At 44.8% G+C, this 20,699-nt stretch overlaps 2 protein-coding genes across 5 annotated transcripts in view; both read left to right on the top strand.

Moving 5' to 3' along the window:
• The window catches only part of POLB (DNA polymerase beta), a 679,334-nt gene that overhangs the window by 601,766 nt on the left and 56,869 nt on the right, over nucleotides 1-20,699 (top strand). The window lies entirely within an intron of this gene.
• The window catches only part of IKBKB (inhibitor of nuclear factor kappa B kinase subunit beta), a 58,167-nt gene that overhangs the window by 26,118 nt on the left and 11,350 nt on the right, over nucleotides 1-20,699 (top strand). For all 4 annotated transcript variants that reach the window (XM_050800385.1, XM_050800383.1, XM_050800384.1 and 1 more), the window contains 10 exons: nucleotides 5,386-5,474; nucleotides 6,538-6,627; nucleotides 9,088-9,212; nucleotides 14,561-14,668; nucleotides 16,434-16,563; nucleotides 16,934-17,128; nucleotides 17,876-17,990; nucleotides 18,776-18,899; nucleotides 19,497-19,648; nucleotides 19,808-19,869. In XM_050800385.1, the coding sequence (XP_050656342.1) occupies nucleotides 5,386-5,474; nucleotides 6,538-6,627; nucleotides 9,088-9,212; nucleotides 14,561-14,668; nucleotides 16,434-16,563; nucleotides 16,934-17,128; nucleotides 17,876-17,990; nucleotides 18,776-18,899; nucleotides 19,497-19,648; nucleotides 19,808-19,869 (1,190 nt within the window). The remainder of the gene's footprint in view (nucleotides 1-5,385; nucleotides 5,475-6,537; nucleotides 6,628-9,087; nucleotides 9,213-14,560; nucleotides 14,669-16,433; nucleotides 16,564-16,933; nucleotides 17,129-17,875; nucleotides 17,991-18,775; nucleotides 18,900-19,496; nucleotides 19,649-19,807; nucleotides 19,870-20,699) is intronic.

Raw genomic sequence — 20,699 nt, 5'->3', positions numbered from 1 at the left:
TCTAGGCATGATCCTGCTGCCAACCTCTCGTGACCCACACAGCCTCTGTGTGTGTGATTCCAAACCCCCTGTGGAAGCTGGCCTCGCACGCGTTCTCGCACCTCACAGAGACCCTGAACCTGCCCGTCCTTTGCGCACAGCTGCAGACCTGCCCCTCTGTGGGGGCTGCCTGATTCTCCTGTGGGTCCTTCTGCTGGTGTCACCTCATTTGCTCCTTTGACACTTGGCATTGCCATTACTGCTCTGTGATTTCTATCTGTGCCTTGGCAGTGAGGGCTGACCTCTGGGTTTGGGGACCCAGTTGTCCAGACTGTGCAGGAAGTTAGGAAAAGGCTTTGATTCAGTGACAACATTTCCCATTGTGTGCAGATTGTGGACACTCAATAGAGCCTTGTTGAATGAATTAGTGAAGTTGTCACACTTTCTCCTCGGCACCCAGCATTACTGCCTTGCTGCCTCACTGATTAATCAAAGGCTATTTTAGCCAAGTACCCTAATTAGCCAGACTCAGTCTCTCTCCCTGTGTCCACAGCTGGCCTTCCAGTCTGTTTTGTTTGGGAAGCCCAGTGACATTGAAGTGGCTGGCACAGTAGGACCCAGGCAGGGGTTTTACCGAGGGAACGGACATACTGTTGCCGTTCTTACTCAGTGGTGACTTGGATTACCAGCCAGTGACCCTTCTAACCTCTATCTCAGCCTTTTGGACCATTTATCTTTCCACCTGTTCTCTATAGAATGTAGCTCTAACAAAAATGTTCTGAAGGGAACTTAGTCATCCCTCTAAACTTGTGATAAATAGAGATTCATGGACCCACTCTTATAAAACTGCTTTTTCCTTGGAAGTCTAACTGCCCTTATCTGTTCCCCAGTTTGTGGTTTGTCATCGGAAAAAAATACATAGGGCTGTTATTTGGAGCTGTGATTCATCAATAAGACCCACAGGATTGTCATGTTCTTCAGTTGTGTGTTTGTGCCTTCCTCATGAGCCAGGGAGAGGCTGGGGTGACCACTGGGGCACGGCTCCTGAGAGGGCGAGAGAAGGAGGCTGTTATCTTCCTATGGCAAGTCTGCCACGTGGACCCGCTCTGTGGAAATGCGCTGTGTCATTTATCTTACTTTTTGTGTTTTTCCTGCATACACTGTACTGTGTCGTTTATTTTAGTTTTTGGATTTTTCTAGAGGCAGGGTATTGCTCTGTTGTCCAGGCTGGAGGGCAGTGGCATGATCATGTTTCACTGCAGCCTTGAACTCCTGGGCTCTAGTGACTGACCCTCTCACCTCAGCCTCCCACGTAGCTGGGATGAAGGTGGGCACCACCATGCCTAGCTAATTAAAAAAATTTTTTGTAGAGACAGGGTCTTGCTATATTGCCTAGGCTGGTCTCAAACTCTTGGCCTCAAGGGATTCTCCTACCTCGACCTCCAAAAGTGCTGGGATTACAGGTGTGAGCCAGCATGCCCGGCCTCACTGTGTAGTTGTGAACAGCTTAACAGTTTGCAGTGTGGTGCTTCTCACAGCTCTTCTCTGTAATGGGAACATGAGAAATAACCTGGTACACATTTATGCTTTGTGGTGTGGCTTTCAATTTTTATAAACATGTCTTATTGCTATTGCCAGGCATTTAGATTTTTAATAGACTTCCAGATACAACAGTATTTTTCTTTATCTCAATATCTCATTTTCCATTGAATTTAAACGAAGTTAGATTCTCTGGGCTTGAGACAATTTTGATTCATTTCACTTCAGCTCTGAAGTACTGTTTTGTAAAATGTAGCACAGTGATACTGAACCAAGCATTTTGAAAGTTTATTCTCTGCAGGGTACATTTAAGAGGACTTGCCTATCAGAATTTTTACATTTCAGTACCAGAAACTTTGTGTATCAATACCTGTTGGACTCTTTAAATCTGGACTTTATTAAGTTGACAGAGGTATTTGAGAATAGATAACAACCCCGAAATGAGGAATAAAGTTTGTTTTGTACAGTTGTTTAAGCATAAAAATAGACAGATATTAATAGTAGAGTATTCAGTTACCAACCTCCTGCCCCTCCTCACTGAAGATCTGGTGACAACTCTAATCCGTGTGGCATAGAGAGTGGTGCCTTCAGTCTGATCTGAATGCTTCTCCTTTACACTGGGGGGTCCTGGGGACATCTCACCTGCTTCTGCCCTGGGTTTTGCCCTGAGATGTTATGCCTCCAGCTCTGGGGGCCTTGTCTTAGTCTGGGCTTGTGTACTTGCACAAATTACAATATCTTAACTTCCATACATTCTGCTTTGGAAAAAACAAACCTACACTTTTATGTATTACATCCTGATACACTTCAGCAGCCTGACATATACCAACACAGGTCTTTTGTGAACCTATCAGTTAACAGACACTTTGAGTTATCACATGGCTTTGCTCTCTGCCAGCCAGTAGTTCATATTCAACAGCAGTGCCATCCCCGTCTCAAGGCTGTGTTACTGCAGCTATTTTTTATACTTCATTTACTTCATTATGCTTTGCTTTGACTTTAAATAAAAACTAGTAAAACAAAAATAGAAGTGCTGATGAGAAGCATTGATCTTTAAACATTAACACAATTGAGAACAAGATGAAATAGAATTTTTTAGGCCCATGGAAAGCAGCGAGTCTTTCACCTCATCTGGACATTAATTGGACCTAAGCTAATCTACTCTGTCACTTAGGAAGGAAATGAAAAATAAGGAACAGTATGAAATGTTGGAACCACATGGTCGAAGGCTGGACTTAAAAGAGCAGATGTAAGAAGGGATCTGGCACCACAGATTGAGCATCCCTAATCCCAAAGTCCAAAATCTAAAGGGCTGTAAAATCTGAAGGTTTTTGAACACTGACATGATGCCAAAAGTGGAAAGTTCCACACTTAAGTACTTAACACAAACTTTGTTCCATGCACAAAATTATTAAAACTGTTGTATAAAATTACCATCAGACTATAAAATCATTTATAAAAATTCAGTTGTTTCATATAAGGTATATATGAAACAAATGAATTTTGCGTTTAAGCTTGGGTTCATTAGGAATATGCCAGTATTCCAAAATCAAAAAAAACAAAAAAACAAAAAACAACGAAAAACCGAAAAATCCCAAGCATTTTGGATAAGAGATACTCACCATATATAGCTTAATGTTCTGAGCTGGAACTCCGTTAATAAGGTGGAAGTCAGTTGTTCAGCTCTCAGTTTGACTCTTAAATATGTCTTCAGGAAATGCTCAGCTTAGAGCGTGTGCAGAGCGTGTTTGCTCATTCAGTTTCTGTGGAAGGCTTTTCCGCTGCCCTGCACAGAGGCCCACGCCCATGACAGCAGACAGGATCGCTGCCCGGGCCTCAGGGGTCTTCCCCTCCCCGGTTTGCCCTTAGAGACAGAGAGAGGGAGAATGGTGGTGGCAGCGGCAGCATAGCGGCTCATCGTTAAACCTCTCAGTGTTAGTGGTTTTGACTTTTTAAGTTTTAAACAAGAAACAGATCATACCATTAACTATCCCTCTGAGTCAGAAAATACAAACCCAAGAGTTGCCTGTTCTAATGTGGCACTACCATAATTTGTTCTACCATTTCCTAATGACTTTCTGTTTGTTTCTAATTATTTCATTCAAGATATGCAGTAAGTATCCTTGGGCTACCAGTGAAGTGAAGCAACTTTTCATATAATTGTCACCATTTATATCTCTTTTTCTGTGCGTTCTCACCACTTGACGTTCTTTGCCCATTTTTCTTTCTTTTTTTTTTTTAGATGGAGTCTTACTCTGTCACCCAGGCTGGAGTGCAGTGGCCATTATCTCGGCTCACTGCAACCTCTGCCTCCTGGGTTCAAGCAATTCTCTTGCCTCAGCTTCCCGAGTAGCTGGGATTACAGGGGTCCGCCACCCCACCCAGCTAATTTTTTTGTATTTTTATCAGATACAGGGTCTCACCATGTTGGCCAAGCTAGTCTTGAACGCCTGACCTCAGGTGATTCGCTCGCCTTGGCCTCCCAAATTGTTGGGATTACAGGCATGAGCCACCGCACCCAGCCCCATTTTTCTTCTGAGTTGCTCTCTTACTGATTTGTAAGTGCTTTTTATCTATTAGGTATCTTTACTCTTTGGCATATGTGTTGTGGATATTGTTTCTCCACCTCTCTTGTCTTTTGGCTTTGCTTATAATATCTTTTACATAAACTTTGAAAACCTTTTAATGTTATTTGCACTGTTCTATTTATACCATATGGCTTTCCTGCATACACTGCTCTTTTTGCTACATGTATCCCATGGTGTTTTAGAGTTTTTGTTGCTAATGTGAATGGGATATTTTTTCTTTTCCAGTGCAACTGGATATAGCTAACATAGAGAAAAGCTATTGATTTGTTGGTTTCCAGACAACTGGCTAAATTTTTTCTGGTGTTTAGTCTGTTGAGCTCTCTAGGCTACAGTCATAGCATCTCCAAATAAAAATAATTTTATCTCATTTCAATACTATTTATTTCATTTCTTTCTTTTATAGTGCAGTGAGCTAGGATGTCTGTCAAAGTTATTCACCCTCTCTTGAGGGTAAAATCATGTCCTTCTTGCCGTCTGAGCTGCAGGCTGTTCCTTCCTTGTGTGACATCATCATGTTGCCTCCTCACAGCAGAAGCTCTTGGTATCAAATGCCTCCGTAGCCAGTGTTGTGCAGTCTGCTTTCTTCCAACTAGATTCTGAGCTCTTTAAAGTTGGGGATCACACCTCTTATTTTATATCCTTCATAGAACCTCCCAGAGAACTGGGCACATAGTAAATCTGTGTTGGGCTGTCTGTATGTGTGGGAGGTGTCCCTGTTCTCTTCTGCCTCCCTGCTGTTCCTGGAAGCCGGTTCTGACCTCTTGGGACTGTCAATCATATGACCATAGGATTCTGTCCCCAAGGGCCCTTCCTCCTTGCCTACCCTATAGAATTTAGATTTTTGAGCCCCTAGACCAAAGACGCTTCCCTTCTCAAAACTTTATTGGCGTCAGCATCACCTGGAGAGTTTGTTAACACAGATGGTGGGGTCATCCCCTGAGACTCGAATCCAGAGGTCTCAGGTGGGGCCCGAGAATTTCACATTTTGAACAAGCGTGTTTGCTGCTGGTCCAGGTAGTATAGTTTGAGAAGCACTGCTCTAGGCTGCAGTTGGTGACCTCATGGATGCAAGGCAAAGAGCGCTTTGCTCAAGTAAGCCAGATTCCGATGTTAAGCCTCATATAGCAGGGCCCCTGCCCTCCACCGTGAGGTGTTGCGCTACAAGTCAGAGTATGTTTCAGGGGCACGCAGCATTTATCTTTTGCAGGAGAGGCGATTCTGTCATGAAAAGCATTTTTTAGGCTTAAGAAAAACTCACTCCTCATCCCGCCTTCCTCAGCCTCTGCACTTAGATACCTTCATGAAAACAGAATCATCCATCGGGATCTAAAGCCAGAAAACATCGTCCTGCAGCAAGGAGAACAGAGGGTAAGTGACGCTCCTGGGACTTGGAAAGCCTCAGGTGGGCGCGCCGGGAAGTGGCCTGGGAGGAAAGGAGCATACTCTGCATATTTGTGTGTATTTGCATTTCCTTGCCTGTGCTTTGATTCTCTGGGAATGCTGTTTGATTTGAAACAAAATTCAGCAAAAAAGTTGTTGCAGATTGAGGCAGGTTTGAATGGATTACATTGTTAGTTGCTCAAGTTGCAGGAATCTGATAAGGAAAATAATGTTTGCCTTCCTACCTCCACCCCTAGCCTCTGGGACTAGCGCTTCTTGGAAATCGACTTCTTGTTTTCCATCTTCCTTAAGAGCCTCGCCTCTCAATGCTATATGGAAACCAGTGATCAGTTGGTTGTGTATGTGGCTGGGAAGAGGCACCGGGATTGGCGTCTGCTGCCGAGCCTGGTCCAGCCTATAGTTTCCCCAGAGCTCTTTGTGGCCTCCTCAGTGGCTACCTGGCTCGGACATGGTGTTGACTGCCCCTCGAGCTTGACATTGCGGTTTTTACCCACTCTATGTGTTCAGCTGGGGTGGTGAGCACAGGCTCAGCTGAGTGGAATGCCGTGATTGAGTTCTTAGATCACCTAATCCCTTCCCATACAGCTGCCCTCAGCACCTAGGCCTGGTCTGTGACTACCACAGGGCTCGCCCTTGTTCCAGTTCACACTCACTCCTGTCAGTGGTGCTCAGATTTGGGAACTGAGGGTATTTACTGAGAAGAGGCTGGCGCGGTCCTTCCTGTTTCAAGTCTGGGTTTAGCCATCTTGAGGGCTGGTGCCTGTTCTGTTCATTCAGCTTCCCTCTGATGATGCGTGGCAGAGTGTGGGAGGACATGTGCCTAGCATTTTTACAATATGCCTCTTCTTTTGCCCTGAATCTACCATGTCGAGGACATTCTTTTGTGTATCTGGCAGCTCCTTGGGAGTTTGGGATCTAATAGTACCTGGGAATTCAGAAATACCTCTGCTCTAATACCAGGCAGTCAGATTCCTTGTAGAAGGACATTGTGTTCTTGTAACCCTCAGATTTCTCCTTCCTTTTGTTTTAGTTAATACACAAAATTATTGACCTAGGATATGCCAAGGAGCTGGATCAGGGCAGTCTTTGCACGTCATTCGTGGGGACCCTGCAGTACCTGGTAAGAAGTGGGCTTTGCCTGTTTGCCTGTCGGCTCCTCCCTGCTTCTGCATTTGTGGGGCTCCTCTCCCACCTTACTCCCAGCACCTGAGTCCCACCTGCTCTCTGAATGTTTTGGAGATGCATAAGGTCACACCCATAACCTGGTCGAGTCAGCATTTTTTGCCACCAGATGCCCTGTGGAGGGATGTGGTCATCTTCTCTGATGTCCAGAGGGCTCATGTACCTTGCACCATCTCCTAGCCTCTCTGTGCTTCAGCGTCTTCTCTGAAAGGAAAGGGTTTTAAACAGATCCATGCTGGTCTCGAGTGGTCCTCCCACCTCAGCCTCCTGAGCAGCTAAGACTACAGGCAGGAGTCACTAAGTCTGGCTGAGACCACAGTTTCTATGAGGTATCTCAGGGGCCACTGAGGAGGGATCAGAGCTCTGAGCTCCCCACTCTTTGTTTACATTATTTGGTCTGAATATTAGGTTTCTGTTTGAGTCACTAATTCAAGAATATTGTGTCAGGCACTGTGCTCAGGGCTGGTGGTGCAATGGGGAAAAAAGAGAAGCCCTTTTCTGCCTTCAGACCTTAGAGTTTAGCAGGAAAGCAGGCATTACTGTGATGCTTACACAGATAACTAAGAAATTACAGTTGCGGTGAATGTTACAAAGCAAGAGTGCAGGGTGTTGCGAAATTATGTATTGGGTGGCCTCAGCCTGGTCTGGGACTTGAAGGGTGAGGAGGTGAAAAGGGCTGGAGGTGGGGGACAGGAGGGGGAATTCCATGCAAAGGGATCACACACAGGAAGACCTGAAGGTGTGGCCGGAACTGAGCACAAAAGGAAAAGAGAGTCTTGAGTTGAAGCTGACAGCGAGGTAGGGCACAGATTATGAAGGGCCTTCAGGGCTGGGCTAAGTTCTAGACTTTATCTTAAAACCTCTGCAGAGATTGATAGGTTTTAAGTGGGAGAAAGAGCAACTCTTTGGAAAGCCCACTCCTGATACTGTGTAGAGAAGGAATCACACCAAACAGGAGTGAATAGCGGGCGAGGTAGGGGCAGTGAAGAGGCAGAAGGCAGTTAGATTCCAGGAGGGCTTAGCACAGCTCCCCAGCAAGACCTGTCTTAGGTTGCTTGCTGATGGCAGTAGCCTCCACAGTTGGGATTGACTTAAGGAGTCTGCAGCTTTCAGAGCAGGACTCGCAGGGGACAGTGATTCAGGTGCCTGTGTTCATATGACGTGTGATTTGGTAGGTCCTTCTGGAGTCCTCCTCAGCTCAGCAGCAGCTGAGCAAGGGGGACCCCATGCTCTAACCAGGAGCTGAGTCAAGTCATGTACTCACATGAGCTAAAACATCTGTCCTTAACCAGACATAGAGGTTGACCTACCCATCCCGGAATGTCTTCTCTTGGTTTGGTCTTCCAGGCCCTTCCTTAAGCTTCATATTTCCAACCAGACCATGCACCACCCTGTCTCTGTGCTTTTGCTTGCCCTGGTCCTTTCTGTCTCCACCCACCTGCTGAGCCCAGTCTGCACCCCCAGCACGCCTGTGCTGCGTTCCCTTCCTCGGTCACCCCAGCTCTCTCTGCCTCAGCAGCAGCCATGCATCACATTTTCCCTGCCTGTTTCTAAATATCCTGGCCTTTTCTGCAACCACATGGTACCTGGTTCAGGGGTTCAGCCAGCACTTAATGTGTGTATTTGGTGTAGACAGCCTGGCATCATTTTCCTTTAACATTTGTAGCCTCTCTTCCCATGTCTACACAGCACCCACGACTGCATCCTGCCTTAAGCTAATTTTCAATGAGCGCCTGAAATGCTGCAACTCTCTTTTTTTTTTCCTTTTTTCCTTCTTTCGTTCTTTTTTTTTTTTTTTTTTTTTTGAGATGGGGGCTCACTCTGTTGCCCAGGCTGGAGTGCAGTGGCATGGTCTCGGCTCACTGGAACCTCCACTTCCCAGGTTCAAGCAATTCTTGTGCCTCAGCCTCCTGAGTAGCTGGGACTAAAGGTGCATGCCACCATGCCCAGCTAATTTTTGTATTTTTAGTAGAGATGGGGTTTCACCATGTTGGCCAGGCTGATCTCAAACTCCTGACCTCAAGTAATCTGCCTGGCTCCGCCTCCCAAAGTGCTGGAATTACAGGTGTGAGCCACTGCGCCTGGCCTGCAACTCTCATTTTTAAAGGGGAGAAGTTAAAGCCCAGTGAGGGGTGTGTGATGTACTCTGGCCCTGAATCTTTAGCCCCTCAATCAGGACTTACTGGAGTGAGTGGGGCATAGAAAGGTCTTAGAAATGGTAGCATGACATACCCGCTAAACATGCCTGGAGTGCCCTCCTCGCCCTGCAGGCATGTGCCAGTGCCCCCTGGGATGGAGCCAGGAAAGCCTGGGGTAAAAGCAGTTGGCTGGCTGCCCCCTCCTGCCATGGTCCCCCATGAGAGGAGCAGCTCAGGTGTGCCCCCTCGTGTCGCTGCAGGCCCCAGAGCTGCTGGAGCAGCAGAAGTACACAGTGACCGTCGACTACTGGAGCTTTGGCACCCTGGCCTTCGAGTGCATCACGGGCTTCCGGCCCTTCCTCCCCAACTGGCAGCCCGTGCAGTGGTGAGTGGGGCCGGGGCACCTGGATGGAGGAGGGAGCCCGTCTGCTCCTTTCTCTTCACGTACCCTGTTTCCCTGGCGCCCCATCACCGGGCCTGGGAGATCTGTGTTGTGTCTCTTCCGAGAGGAAGGCCTGTCAGGATCTAGCACGAGTAGGGGGGCGGTCTGTGCTCCAAGGACCTGTTAATAGATACAGAGTAGCTGTTAAGTCTTCATGTGGATTCTGAGCCTTCACATCTTTTAAATACAATGCTGTGTCAATATCATCTGCTCTGGGTTCAGAAGTAAGACTATTGTGTGAATATGTGCACTTACACTGAGAATGCTGTGTGTTAGTAAACAGGAAGAAAACACATGTATGCATGACAAGTCAGGAGGAAATATGTGGAAAATTGTTGACAAATTTTACCACAACCTCAATATAAATTTTTTTTTTAAAGTGTAAGAACATGACCGGGTACAGTAATCCCGGCACTTTGGGAGGCCGAAGCAGGTGGATCACTTGAGACCAGGAGTTCCAGACCAGCCTGGCCAACATGGTGAAACCTCATCTCTACTAAAAACCCTAGCCGGGTGTGGTGGCTGGTGCCTGTAATCCCAGCTGGGCTGAGGTGGGAGAATTGCTTAAACCCAGGAGGCAGAGGTCGCACCACTGCACTCCAGCCTGGCCAACAGAGTGAGACTCTGTCTCAAAATAAACAAAGATTAAAAAAAAAAAAAAAAAAAAAAAACTGAGCATAAAGCATAAGAATGTAGCTGAAATTGTGAACTTAATAAATTACACAAAAATTTTTCTAATAAATTAAAGGATACAATGAAGATTTGTAGAATTACTCTGTATTCTTTAGCTTTTGTTTTACTGATTAAAGAAATAATGCATTGTTCAGGATATGTTTATATAAAAGTTAATTATTACCACCAAAAATGGTATGTGAGGTAATGCATATGGTAATTAGCTCAATATAGTCATTCCACAATGTGTACATCATGTTGTACATGATAAATATAGACCGTTTTTATTTGTCAGTTTAAATAAAGAACTGGGGGCAGAAAAGAAGAGAAAAAAGTTAATTATTACTGAAAGGCATAATTTAAAAATGAATATTCCCCCAAATCAGTTAGATTTCATTTAGGATTTTTCCTTGAGAGGCCACACACTAGTTTAAATGATGCTCCTGCTGCTCAAAATTTACTTATTTCAAGTTTTAATTTTTTTGGAACCATAGTAAGTTCACGTGGCTCAAATTTCCAGAATAAGGGAGTATGCAGTGAAAAGTCACACCAGCCTCCCAGGCACTCATATCCCTCCCCACAGGCACCTGCTGTCTTCCAAGAACGTTTTCATATCTTCCAGGGTTTTCGTATCTTCCAGGGATGTTTGCTATGTGTTCCAGTAAATTGGCATATGTTTGTTTATTTGTACATTGATATTTCCCCTCTTTTTTACCCCAATGGTAGCATTATCTGAACACGGTCCTGCACATGCTTTCAAGCTTTTCACACCATGAGAATTTCTTTTTGAGTCAATTTATCTGCAACACAAAAAATTATTCTTTTGAACTTAAATAGTACTGCACAGTTTAATTACCCCTTAATATTTGCCAGATTAACTTTGCTTCATTTTTGTGTTTTGTAAAATATGGAAACAGTAAAAAAGCAGGAATCAACTGTCATCCCATAATTGGAAAACAATCACTATGAACAGTTTTGTGTCTCCAGGCTCTTCAGTGTTATATTTTTGTACTTTTTAAACAAACAAAAATAGGTTACTATAATATCCTCATACAACCTGCCTTTCAAACTAGATGTCGAAAATGCTTTATGTTTTTCCGTATTATTTATAATGTCTGTTATTTCATTGGATGGCTGTGCTGTGGTTCATTTAACTTATCCCCCGTGGTTGGAAGCACGTTGATAATTTTTATTTCTTAAAATAACACTAAGAATAACATCCTTGTAGGGAAATTCTTGCACACAGTTGTTTCCCTAGGATAATACCTAGAAAGGGAAATAACAGATTAAAGACTTTGCACGTTGTAAAGGTTTTTGATACATGTTAGTTAGCAAATTGCTCACCAGGAAGGTCATATAAATACACGTCTCCACCTGGAGTGTGGACACTGCCCCTTTCACCACATCCTTGCCAATGCTGGCTATTGTCACCTTCTGGAAGTAATGAAAACAAAACATGAATGTTTTCAGAGGACAAGTGTGTACATCATGAGAATATCTATTTATAGGAATAAAGTGGGCCGGGCATGGTGGCTCACACCTGTAATCCCAGCAGTTTGGGAGGCTGAGGCAGGTGGATCACCTGAGGTCAGAAGTTTGAGACCAGCCTGGCCAACATGATGAAACCCCATCTCTACTAAAAATACAAAAATTAGCTGGGCGTGGTGGCACACGCCTATAATCCCAGCTACTTGGGAGGCTGAAACAGGAGAATTGCTAGAACCCAGGAGGCGGGGGTTGTGGTGAGCCAAGATCGCACTGCTGCACTCTAGTCTGGTCAACAGAGCAAGACTCTGTGGTCTTACCAAAAAAAAAAAAAAAGAAAGAAAGAAAAAGAATAAAGTGTATCCTTTGAAATCAATTCCAGAAAAGTGGTCTTAGGTGATGGCAGTCTGTTCAATTCCACGTTTACCTCCCAGTGAGGGAGGTCCCTGCCCTGAGTTTGGAGAAATGGCAAAGTTTGCCCCACTGTGGTGACTTATTTTAAAACAGGCATTGCTCCTTTAGCTACATAGGTTCTGGAATATTGAGGAATTTGTTCATTAATTTATAGTCACACTTTACAGTGTACGCATTATAAAAATCGCTTTAAATTACATGTACATCTATAGTGTTTTTTTGTTTTTGTTTTTGTTTTTGAGACAAAATCTCACTCTGTTGCCCAGGCTGGAGTGTAGTGGCATGATCTGGGCTCACTGCACATCTATAGTGGTTTTAACTAAAGGAATTATTGCATTTCTTCTGATCACTTGTTGAGCATTTCTCTTATTTATGACAAGATGAGTTAAAATCCATTAGAACTAGAAGAGCAGGTGCTTTTTGAAAATACATTCCTAATGGCCCAGCATCCTCGTAGGAAATCTGTTGTCTGCAGAGCCATCTTCCTAGAGCTTCCCTTATCAGCGCTGGAGGGCCAGGTGGCCAGTTTCAAGTAGATTTTTCTGAAACCCAATAAGGAGCTGTTTTGTGGACTAATCTAGTTTTTAATGCTTTGGGCAACTTTTAAAAAATTTCACTATCTTCTCTCAGATGGCAGGCAAATAGTGATTTCCAGACAAATGCAATTTGGGCTTTACAATTCTATTATAAAGCCACTTTGAAATACATTTTAGGACAAGCCCCAGCAATAAGCATCTTATTTTGGGTCCTTTTTAAATTTCCCATCAACAACTTCAGTTTTCTATGAGAGGCTTATTCCACACTTAGATAATTAGAAAGTCTTGGAGCCCCCGACTTACAGCTGTCAGTTTCAGCCCAAGTGGTAAAGCACCAGCCTCTGCCATGCTCCGGCTCTTCTAGCTTTCCAGTGTGCTCCTGATAGGCTGGTTCACCACTTGCCAATGAAAATTGTTTGGAGCAAAGCATTTTTTATTTGAATTTCCCAGATGTTTTGAGAATAGTTGGACATTCAGACAGAATAGAAAGAACACCAGACATTGGGTTTGAGCCCCTGATTCTGCTACTCTGTTGCGTGACCTTGGACAAATCATTTGATCATCATTTCCTTTGGTCCAAATTGGGGGACTAAAAATAATGTCTGCCACATGGGCCTGTCATGGCCTTAAGTGAATAAATGATCTGTGTCAGAATACTTGGTTATCTATGAAGTATTATTCAAACTACTCTTCTTATTACCAAGATTTGAAGCCAGTTGCATGTAGATTGTTTTTATTTGGCCGGGCGCGGTGGCTCAAGCCTGTAATCCCAGCACTTTGGGAGGCCGAGACGGGCGGATCACGAGGTCAGGAGATCAAGACCATCCTGGCTAACACAGTGAAACCCCGTCTCTACTAAAAAATACAAAAAACTAGCCGGGCGAGGTAGCGGGCGCCTGTAGTCCCAGCTACACGGGAGGCTGAGGCAGGAGAATGGCGTAAACCCGGGAGGCGGAGCTTGCAGTGAGCCAAGATCCAGCCACTGCACTCCAGCCTGGGCGACAGAGCGAGACTCCGTCTCAAAAAAAAAAAGATTATTTTTATTGGCCAGGCACTGTGGCTTACCCCTATAATCCTAACACTCTGGGAGGCCAAAGTGGGTGGATTGCTTGAGTCCAGGAGTTTCAGACTAGCCTAGGCAACATGGCGAAACCCCATCTCTACAAAAAATACAGAAATTAACTGGGTATGGTGGTGCACACCTGTAGTCCCAGCTATTTAGGAGGCTGAGGAGGGATGATTGCTTGAGCCTACAAGGTTGAGGCTGCAGTAAGCTGTGATTGTGCCACTGCATTCCAGCCTGGGTGACAGAAAAAAAAATTATTTTTACCTTCAAATACTACTTCAGATACCCCAAGAAGTTCCCTAAGTTGGGAAATGTATAAGTTCATTTATCCTTAGAAACAGTATTTAGCTGTGTACATTTAGAGGGAAGTATCTATGTGTGTGCGTAGGTTTTGCATATTTTATGTAAATGTTGTATGCATACTGTAATCTAGGTTTGGAAGTCCCAGTTTTAACCTCTGTCAAAACACAAGAGTGTGTAGTAGATGAAACAGAAGATAGAGCAAATGAGAAGGAAAAAACAAGGATGAGATAAGGAGGCAGTAGTACTGTCTGCAGAACTCTGGGCACAAGATGGTCAGTGACTCTGCTAAAGGTTGCTTTTCAAAAACTCATTCAGGCAGTCCTGACCAGTCTTAAACTCTCAAAGAATCCGCCTGACTCAATGTGAATGAAAAGATTGGGGCTATAAATCTGTATAGTTGTAAACTGATATTATAAATGTAAAGTGGCTCTTGAGTGCTAAGTGTCATAGGGATGTGTATAACTGTATATTTCATTGACATCCCAGTCAACAATTGACTGCATAGATGACAGTGGTCTCATGAGATTATAATACTGTATTTTTGCTGTACCTTTTCTGGGTTTAGATATGTTTAGATACACGAATATTTATCATTGTGTTAACCCTGGCCTACAGTATTCAGTACCGGAGCATGCTGTACAGGTTTGTAGCCTAGGGCAATAGGATGTACTATATAGCCTAGGTGTGTAGTAGGCTAAACCATCTAGGTTTGTGTTCGGTTCACACAAGGACTAAATCACCTAATGATGAATTTCTTAGAATGTGTCCCTGTTATAGCAACGTGTGACTGCACCTAACAAGATTCATATTTGCAGGCATTCGAAAGTCCGGCAGAAGAGTGAGGTGGATATTGTTGTCAGCGAAGACTTGAATGGAACAGTGAAGTTTTCAAGCTCTTTACCCTACCCCAATAATCTTAACAGGTAAGGCACAGCAGCATTACACGAATACATATTTTTCTTCCCTTTTTTAGAAATACAAGTCTGGACTGGGCGTGGTGGCTCACGCTTGTAATCCTAACACTTTGGGAGGCCAAGGTGGGTGGATCACCTGAGGTCAGGAGTTCAAGACCAGCCTGGCCAACATGGTGAAACCCCATCTCTACTAAAAATGCGAAAATTAGGAGTGGTGGCACACGCCTGTAATCCCAGCTACTCAGGAGGCTGAGACAGGAGAATCGCTTGAACCCAGGAGGCAGAGGTTGCAGTGAGCTGAGATTGCGCCATTGCACTCCAGCCTGGGTGACAGAGTGAGACTCCATCTCAAAAAAAAAAAAAAAAAAGAAATTCAAGTCTGAAGTGACATCTGATAACTTTTAAACAGGTTATCAGAATATCGTCCTGTGAGTAAGAAATTGACATAGTCCTTCTTAATCTTAAATCTAGAATGGGTTTCCTTCCCTCATCTCCCTAGAAATCATCTCTTATTCTAAGTTCACATAACAATTTATCTGTGCCTCTTATTACCCTTAATAGCCTCTACCTTGTATCACATTTGGTTTTGCATAGGGTTTGTCTCTGATTCAACAGCAGTCCTTTTAAGGGCAGGGAATTATACCTTATTTCTCTTTCTACCCCTCATGTGGCCCAATTCTGTGTCACAGTCAACAAATAAATCTTTGTCATTTGAATGGCATTACAATCCAGTCTCAGAGCCAGAATCTAAACAATTAATAATATTGTGTAATTGTACAGAATTGGGTAACAATGCAAAAGAAAGCTACGAGGCAGTCACACATAATTGAGTGGCATGGATAATGATTACCATATTTAAAGGGTGGAAGAGAAGATTGGATGGACTAGTGCTATAAGGAATGACGTGGGAAAAGCTAGAACTTTTTGGAAGGGTCTAGACAGATGTGCAGGACGTGGACAGATGAAGAGGAAGGAGGAAGGAAATTCTAAGGGGAAAGATTAAAGTGAGCAAGGCACGTTTGGGAGGTGGTGGGTAGCTGTCTTGGCCTCAGGAAAGGGTTTGAGTGCTCACAGGAGGCAGGCTCTGCAGGGCCAGGGGAAGGAGCTTGGAGTTTGTCATGTGAACCACTACATCTGGCAGCGTGGGATCTAGATTCTGTAGGGGTCACCTGAGCTAGGATGTGCTTATAAAGTGTATTTTAAAAACCTCATGGGTCATTCTTTTTCTTTCTTTTTTTTTTTTTTGAGACAGTCTCCCTCTGTCACCCAGGCTAGGGTGCAGTGTGACACAATCTCGGCTCACTGCAACCTTTGCCTCCCAGGTTCAACTGATTCTCCTGCCTCAGCCTCCTGAGTAGCTGGGATTACAGGCGCGCACCACCATGCCCGGCTGATTTTTGTATTTTTAGTCGAGATGGGGTTTCACCATGTTGGCCGGGCTGGTCTCAAACTCCTGACCTCAAGTGATCCACCTGCCTTGGCCTCCCAAAGTGCTGGGATTACAGGCATGAGCCACTGTGCCTGGCCTTCATGGGTCATTCTTAGGCAGCTATTTGGAGGTCAGGAATCTCTAATTTCAGGGTATTTTAGAATTCAGGAGAGAGGTGTGAACACCTGAATAATTGATTGGAAATGTCTATACTGTTTCTGATAAACCCATTTTCATTTTCAATCACCATCTGTTGGCTGCCATCTGTGCATATACTGGGAGACACACACTGTAGCCCAACATTGGCTGGAAGTGTCTCCTCACACACTCTGCTCCTCTCCACAGTGTCCTGGCTGAGCGACTGGAGAAGTGGCTGCAACTGATGCTGATGTGGCATCCCCGACAGAGGGGCACAGATCCCACGTATGGGCCCAATGGCTGCTTCAAGGCCCTGGATGACATCTTAAACTTAAAGGTGAGCATGGAGCCAAGTTAGCCCTGAGGCAAAAGCTGGGGTCCCCAGCGGAGCATGCACTTCTTAGGATAGAGCAGGGGATGGGGCCAGCTGACTTACTGAGAAAGTTTAGGCTCCTGCATCAGTCTTTCTGCATAAGTAAAGAAAGGACAGTTGTGCTATTTGACATTGGCTATGAGGTCATAGCCACAGACAGGATTATGAAAGACGAAAATATGCGAAACATGGCACCTGACCTCCCTCCGTCAAGCCAGGCCGTTGCTTTGTGTGGTTGGGAAATGTTGGGAGTAGCAGAGAGAGGACCTAGGCAAATAGATGCGCATCTCCTTGAAGAAATTGGTTTTCCAGTAACATCTGGGTTGTGTTGCAGCTGGTTCATATCTTGAACATGGTCACAGGCACCATCCACACCTACCCTGTGACAGAGGACGAGAGTCTGCAGAGCTTGAAGGCCAGAATCCAGCAGGACACGGGCATCCCAGAGGAGGACCAGGAGCTGCTGCAGGAAGCGGGCCTGGCGTTGATCCCCGATAAACCTGCCACTCAGTGTATTTCAGATGGCAAGGTAAGCCCTGGCTTCGTACACACCACCCTGTTTCCCTTGGCTGTGCCTCTTGGGAAACTCAACACACCTTCAGATTTCAATTCTGCTTTGTCATGTAGTCTGTTTATCATACAGTGTGGATACCTGCCTGGTGTTTAAGTTGGAGTATGGTGTCCTCTGTGTGGCCTGATAGGAAACACAAATCTCCTTGCTGGACTTGTTACTTCCAGACCCTCCAAGACCGTTCTCTTGCCTTTATTGCAAAAAATGATGCGGTAGTACTTGAATCGCTCAAGTTGCCAGCTTGGCCCTCTTCCAAGTATACTTAAAAAAAAAAAAAAAAAAAAAAAAAAGATGCTGCACTGTCTTGAGTCAACTGAAACTATTTATGATGGCCTCTGTGTTAGGCACCTGTGTTAACTATAGCCGTGTAAGACATGGCCTCTGCTCAAAAAGAGCTTCTCACCTGACTTGTGGAGATAAAGTTATCATATGAGAAATAATCATTGCATAGGGAAGTATATAGTGAATTTCTGAACTTCACAGGGATGACAGTAAAATAGAATGTAATAAGTTTGTAAATAAGGAGTGTGTTCCAACAGTAAGTGTAGGCTGGAAACGTTGGGAGAAAGACTTCATGTATGCTTCGTACTTGCTGGCTGAAGATGATGCTCTTGCCAAACAGTGGGGAAAGCTCTGGAACCTCTTCATTATTAGAAAAGAGAGGATTGGATCCACAAGATTCATTTTGTTCTTGTCCCTTTGCAGTTAAATGAGGGCCGCACATTGGACATGGATCTTGTTTTTCTCTTTGACAACAGTAAAATCACCTATGAGACTCAGATCTCCCCACGGCCCCAACCTGAAAGTGTCAGCTGTATCCGTAAGAATTTGTTTTGTTTTGTTTTTCTAAATAATCAGTTATAATATGTGGGACAAGGCAGGGGAGGGAGACTGGACTAAGGAAAGGGGAGCCACATGAAGGAAATTAGTATCGCCAGTCCTCAGGGCAGCCTTCCTTATTTAGGACATGCAAAGAGTAGCCAGGCAAGAGACAGTACAGGAAACCATTAGTGAATTTCAACCTCCTAGGCTGGGCATGGTGGCTCACGCCTGTAATCCCAGGACTTTGGGAGGCTGAGGCAGGAGGATCGCTTGAGCCCAGGAGTTCAAGACCAGCCTGGGTAATATAGTAAGCTCTCATCTCTACAAAAAATTTAGAAATTAGCCAGATGTTGTGGTGCATGCCTGTAGTCCAGCTATTCAGGAGGCTGAGGCAGAAGGATCACTTGAGCCTGAGAATTCAAGGCTGCAGTGAGTCATGATCACTCCCACTGCATGCCAGCCTGGGTGACAAGAGTGAGACCTTGTCTCTTAAAAAAAAAAAAAAAAAATTCTATTGAAAATATATGACCCTATATACATATGTGTCCAAATGGTTCATAAAGTGTTTCTTCAAATCAACAGCTACTTATTGACCACTGGTACATGCTGTTGGTACAAATACATGTATGTGACAGTAACCAGGCATAACACCCTCCAAAGTTACATGATCCTATAGTAGGTATAAAACGTGAAAGTGCCAGCAGTGTTGAAGGCAGGATGTGGTTAATTGTAGGAGAGTTATTGTGGTTATTTTTTGACAATTGCCTCTGTCTTTGTCTCCAGTTCAAGAGCCCAAGAGGAACCTCGCCTTCTTCCAGCTGAGGAAGGTGTGGGGCCAGGTCTGGCACAGCATCCAGACCCTAAAGGAGGATTGCAACCGGCTGCAGCAGGGACAGCGAGCCGCCATGTAGTGTGCCAGGCTTTTTTTTTAAACTTAATTTATTTAAAATTGCTTGGTGGCTTTGGCCACAGGGAGGTGGCTGAGGCAGGGACCCAGAAGCAACTGTTAATGAGCAACAAAAGGGAGACACTGGTTTGGACAGACGGGAAGCAGTTGGGTGGGCTGGACTGAGGCAGGCCCCTTTAGACCTGATGAGGTGAGTGTGGTCGGCCCAGGGCGAGGAGTATGGAACTGAGGCTGGGCTGGCCGCGCTGTGGACGGATTGGGAACCCAGAGGAGCTCACTGCCATGTGGATTAGCAAAACTCCCCTGACTGTGCTGCTGGGGACTTATGGACTCTTTCTCCAGTGTGACTCGTTTGCCAACATTATTGGCCTTTCGTGTCTTCCTTTGCCTGGTGCCAAGTTTGGTGCAGAACCTCAGGCATTGCTGAGGGCGAGGAAATCGTCCTTGGGTTATAAGTGGCTGCTATAATAATAGCGATGATGATGATAATTATAGCAGGGACCTCCCTTGACATTTGAGGGGGTTTTGTTATTGTGCAGGAAATGGAATTTGGATCCCAGAGATGCTCCTAGACTCTGTTCCTTGTGGTCCCTGCAGGATGAATCTCCTCCGGAACAACAGCTGCCTCTCCAAGATGAAGAATTCCATGGCTTCCATGTCTCAGCAGCTCAAGGCCAAGTTGGATTTCTTCAAAACCAGCATCCAGATTGACCTGGAGAAGTACAGCGAGCAAACTGAGTTTGGGATCAGTGAGTGTGCACTTTGCAATGAGTTTAAAGACACCATTTTTTTTTTCTTTTTCTAAGGTTTCTTTTGTCCTATTATAATTGAGTTGCTTATTTCTGTTTCAGTTTTGTGGTGTTTTTATTTTGTTTTGTTTTGTTTTTCCTTCTCAATTTTTTTTTCAGCATCAGATAAACTGCTGCTGGCCTGGAGGGAAATGGAGCAGGCCGTGGAGCTCTGTGGGCGGGTAGGAGACTCATTTGGGGTTTCTGAACTTACCGAGGGGGTGAGGTTTTGCTCCTACTTTTCACTTTCTCATCAAACACTGGGTCGATCTCTGTCAAAAATCAGGTGTTCCTCACCATGCTTTGAACTTGACTGGACCAGCTGGAAAGAGGCTAAGAGTAGCCAGTAAAGGGAGCCCCTCTGTGGCCAAATGCAAGAGTTGCGTGAATGGATGGCGATGGTCCAGATTTAAATAAGAAGCAAGTGTTAGGTTCCCTTGGGGAAAAGCCGAGACCATTTCCTGTTAGGAAGGGCATTGGATGGATGATCAACACCCCCTCTTGTTGAAGGTTTTTGACTAATTTTGTTGGGACGCTAAATCCATAGGAAATAAAAGGTCCAGGCAGAAAGTCTCAGGACAACGTGAATCAGATGTCACCAAAAAACGTTAATTATGAAGGCAAAGGAAATATGTGTGACTAAATGAACGTCACACGAACTGAAGATTGAAGTCAGGCTCTGGGGCTTTTTCCTGGACGAATCCTCTGTTTTCCCCTGTGTGCTTGGGCAAGGATCTTCCCCTGTGTCTCAGTATCGCTTTTTATCAATCAGTACTGATGGGGTGTATGTGTGTTTCATGGTGAATATTAACCATAGAAGGGGTGAGTGCTCCTCCCCATCTTGAGCCTCATAATCTATGAAATAAAGCAGTCTGGGCCTCCCTGCCCCGTAGCATCGGCATAGACAGATGAAGAGAAGAGAAAGTAATGTGCCTTGGGCATCTTCTGTGTGCCAGGCACCATGCCAGAGGCTTTAAGTACTTCATCTTACTTCACTCCTCAAATAGCCCTG

The sequence above is a fragment of the Macaca thibetana genome, chromosome 8, assembly GCF_024542745.1.
Source record: "Macaca thibetana thibetana isolate TM-01 chromosome 8, ASM2454274v1, whole genome shotgun sequence".
Classification (NCBI taxonomy): Eukaryota; Metazoa; Chordata; class Mammalia; order Primates; family Cercopithecidae; genus Macaca; species Macaca thibetana.
Note: the sequence above shows the minus strand (reverse complement) of the source record. Positions and strands in the feature narration are given on the sequence as shown.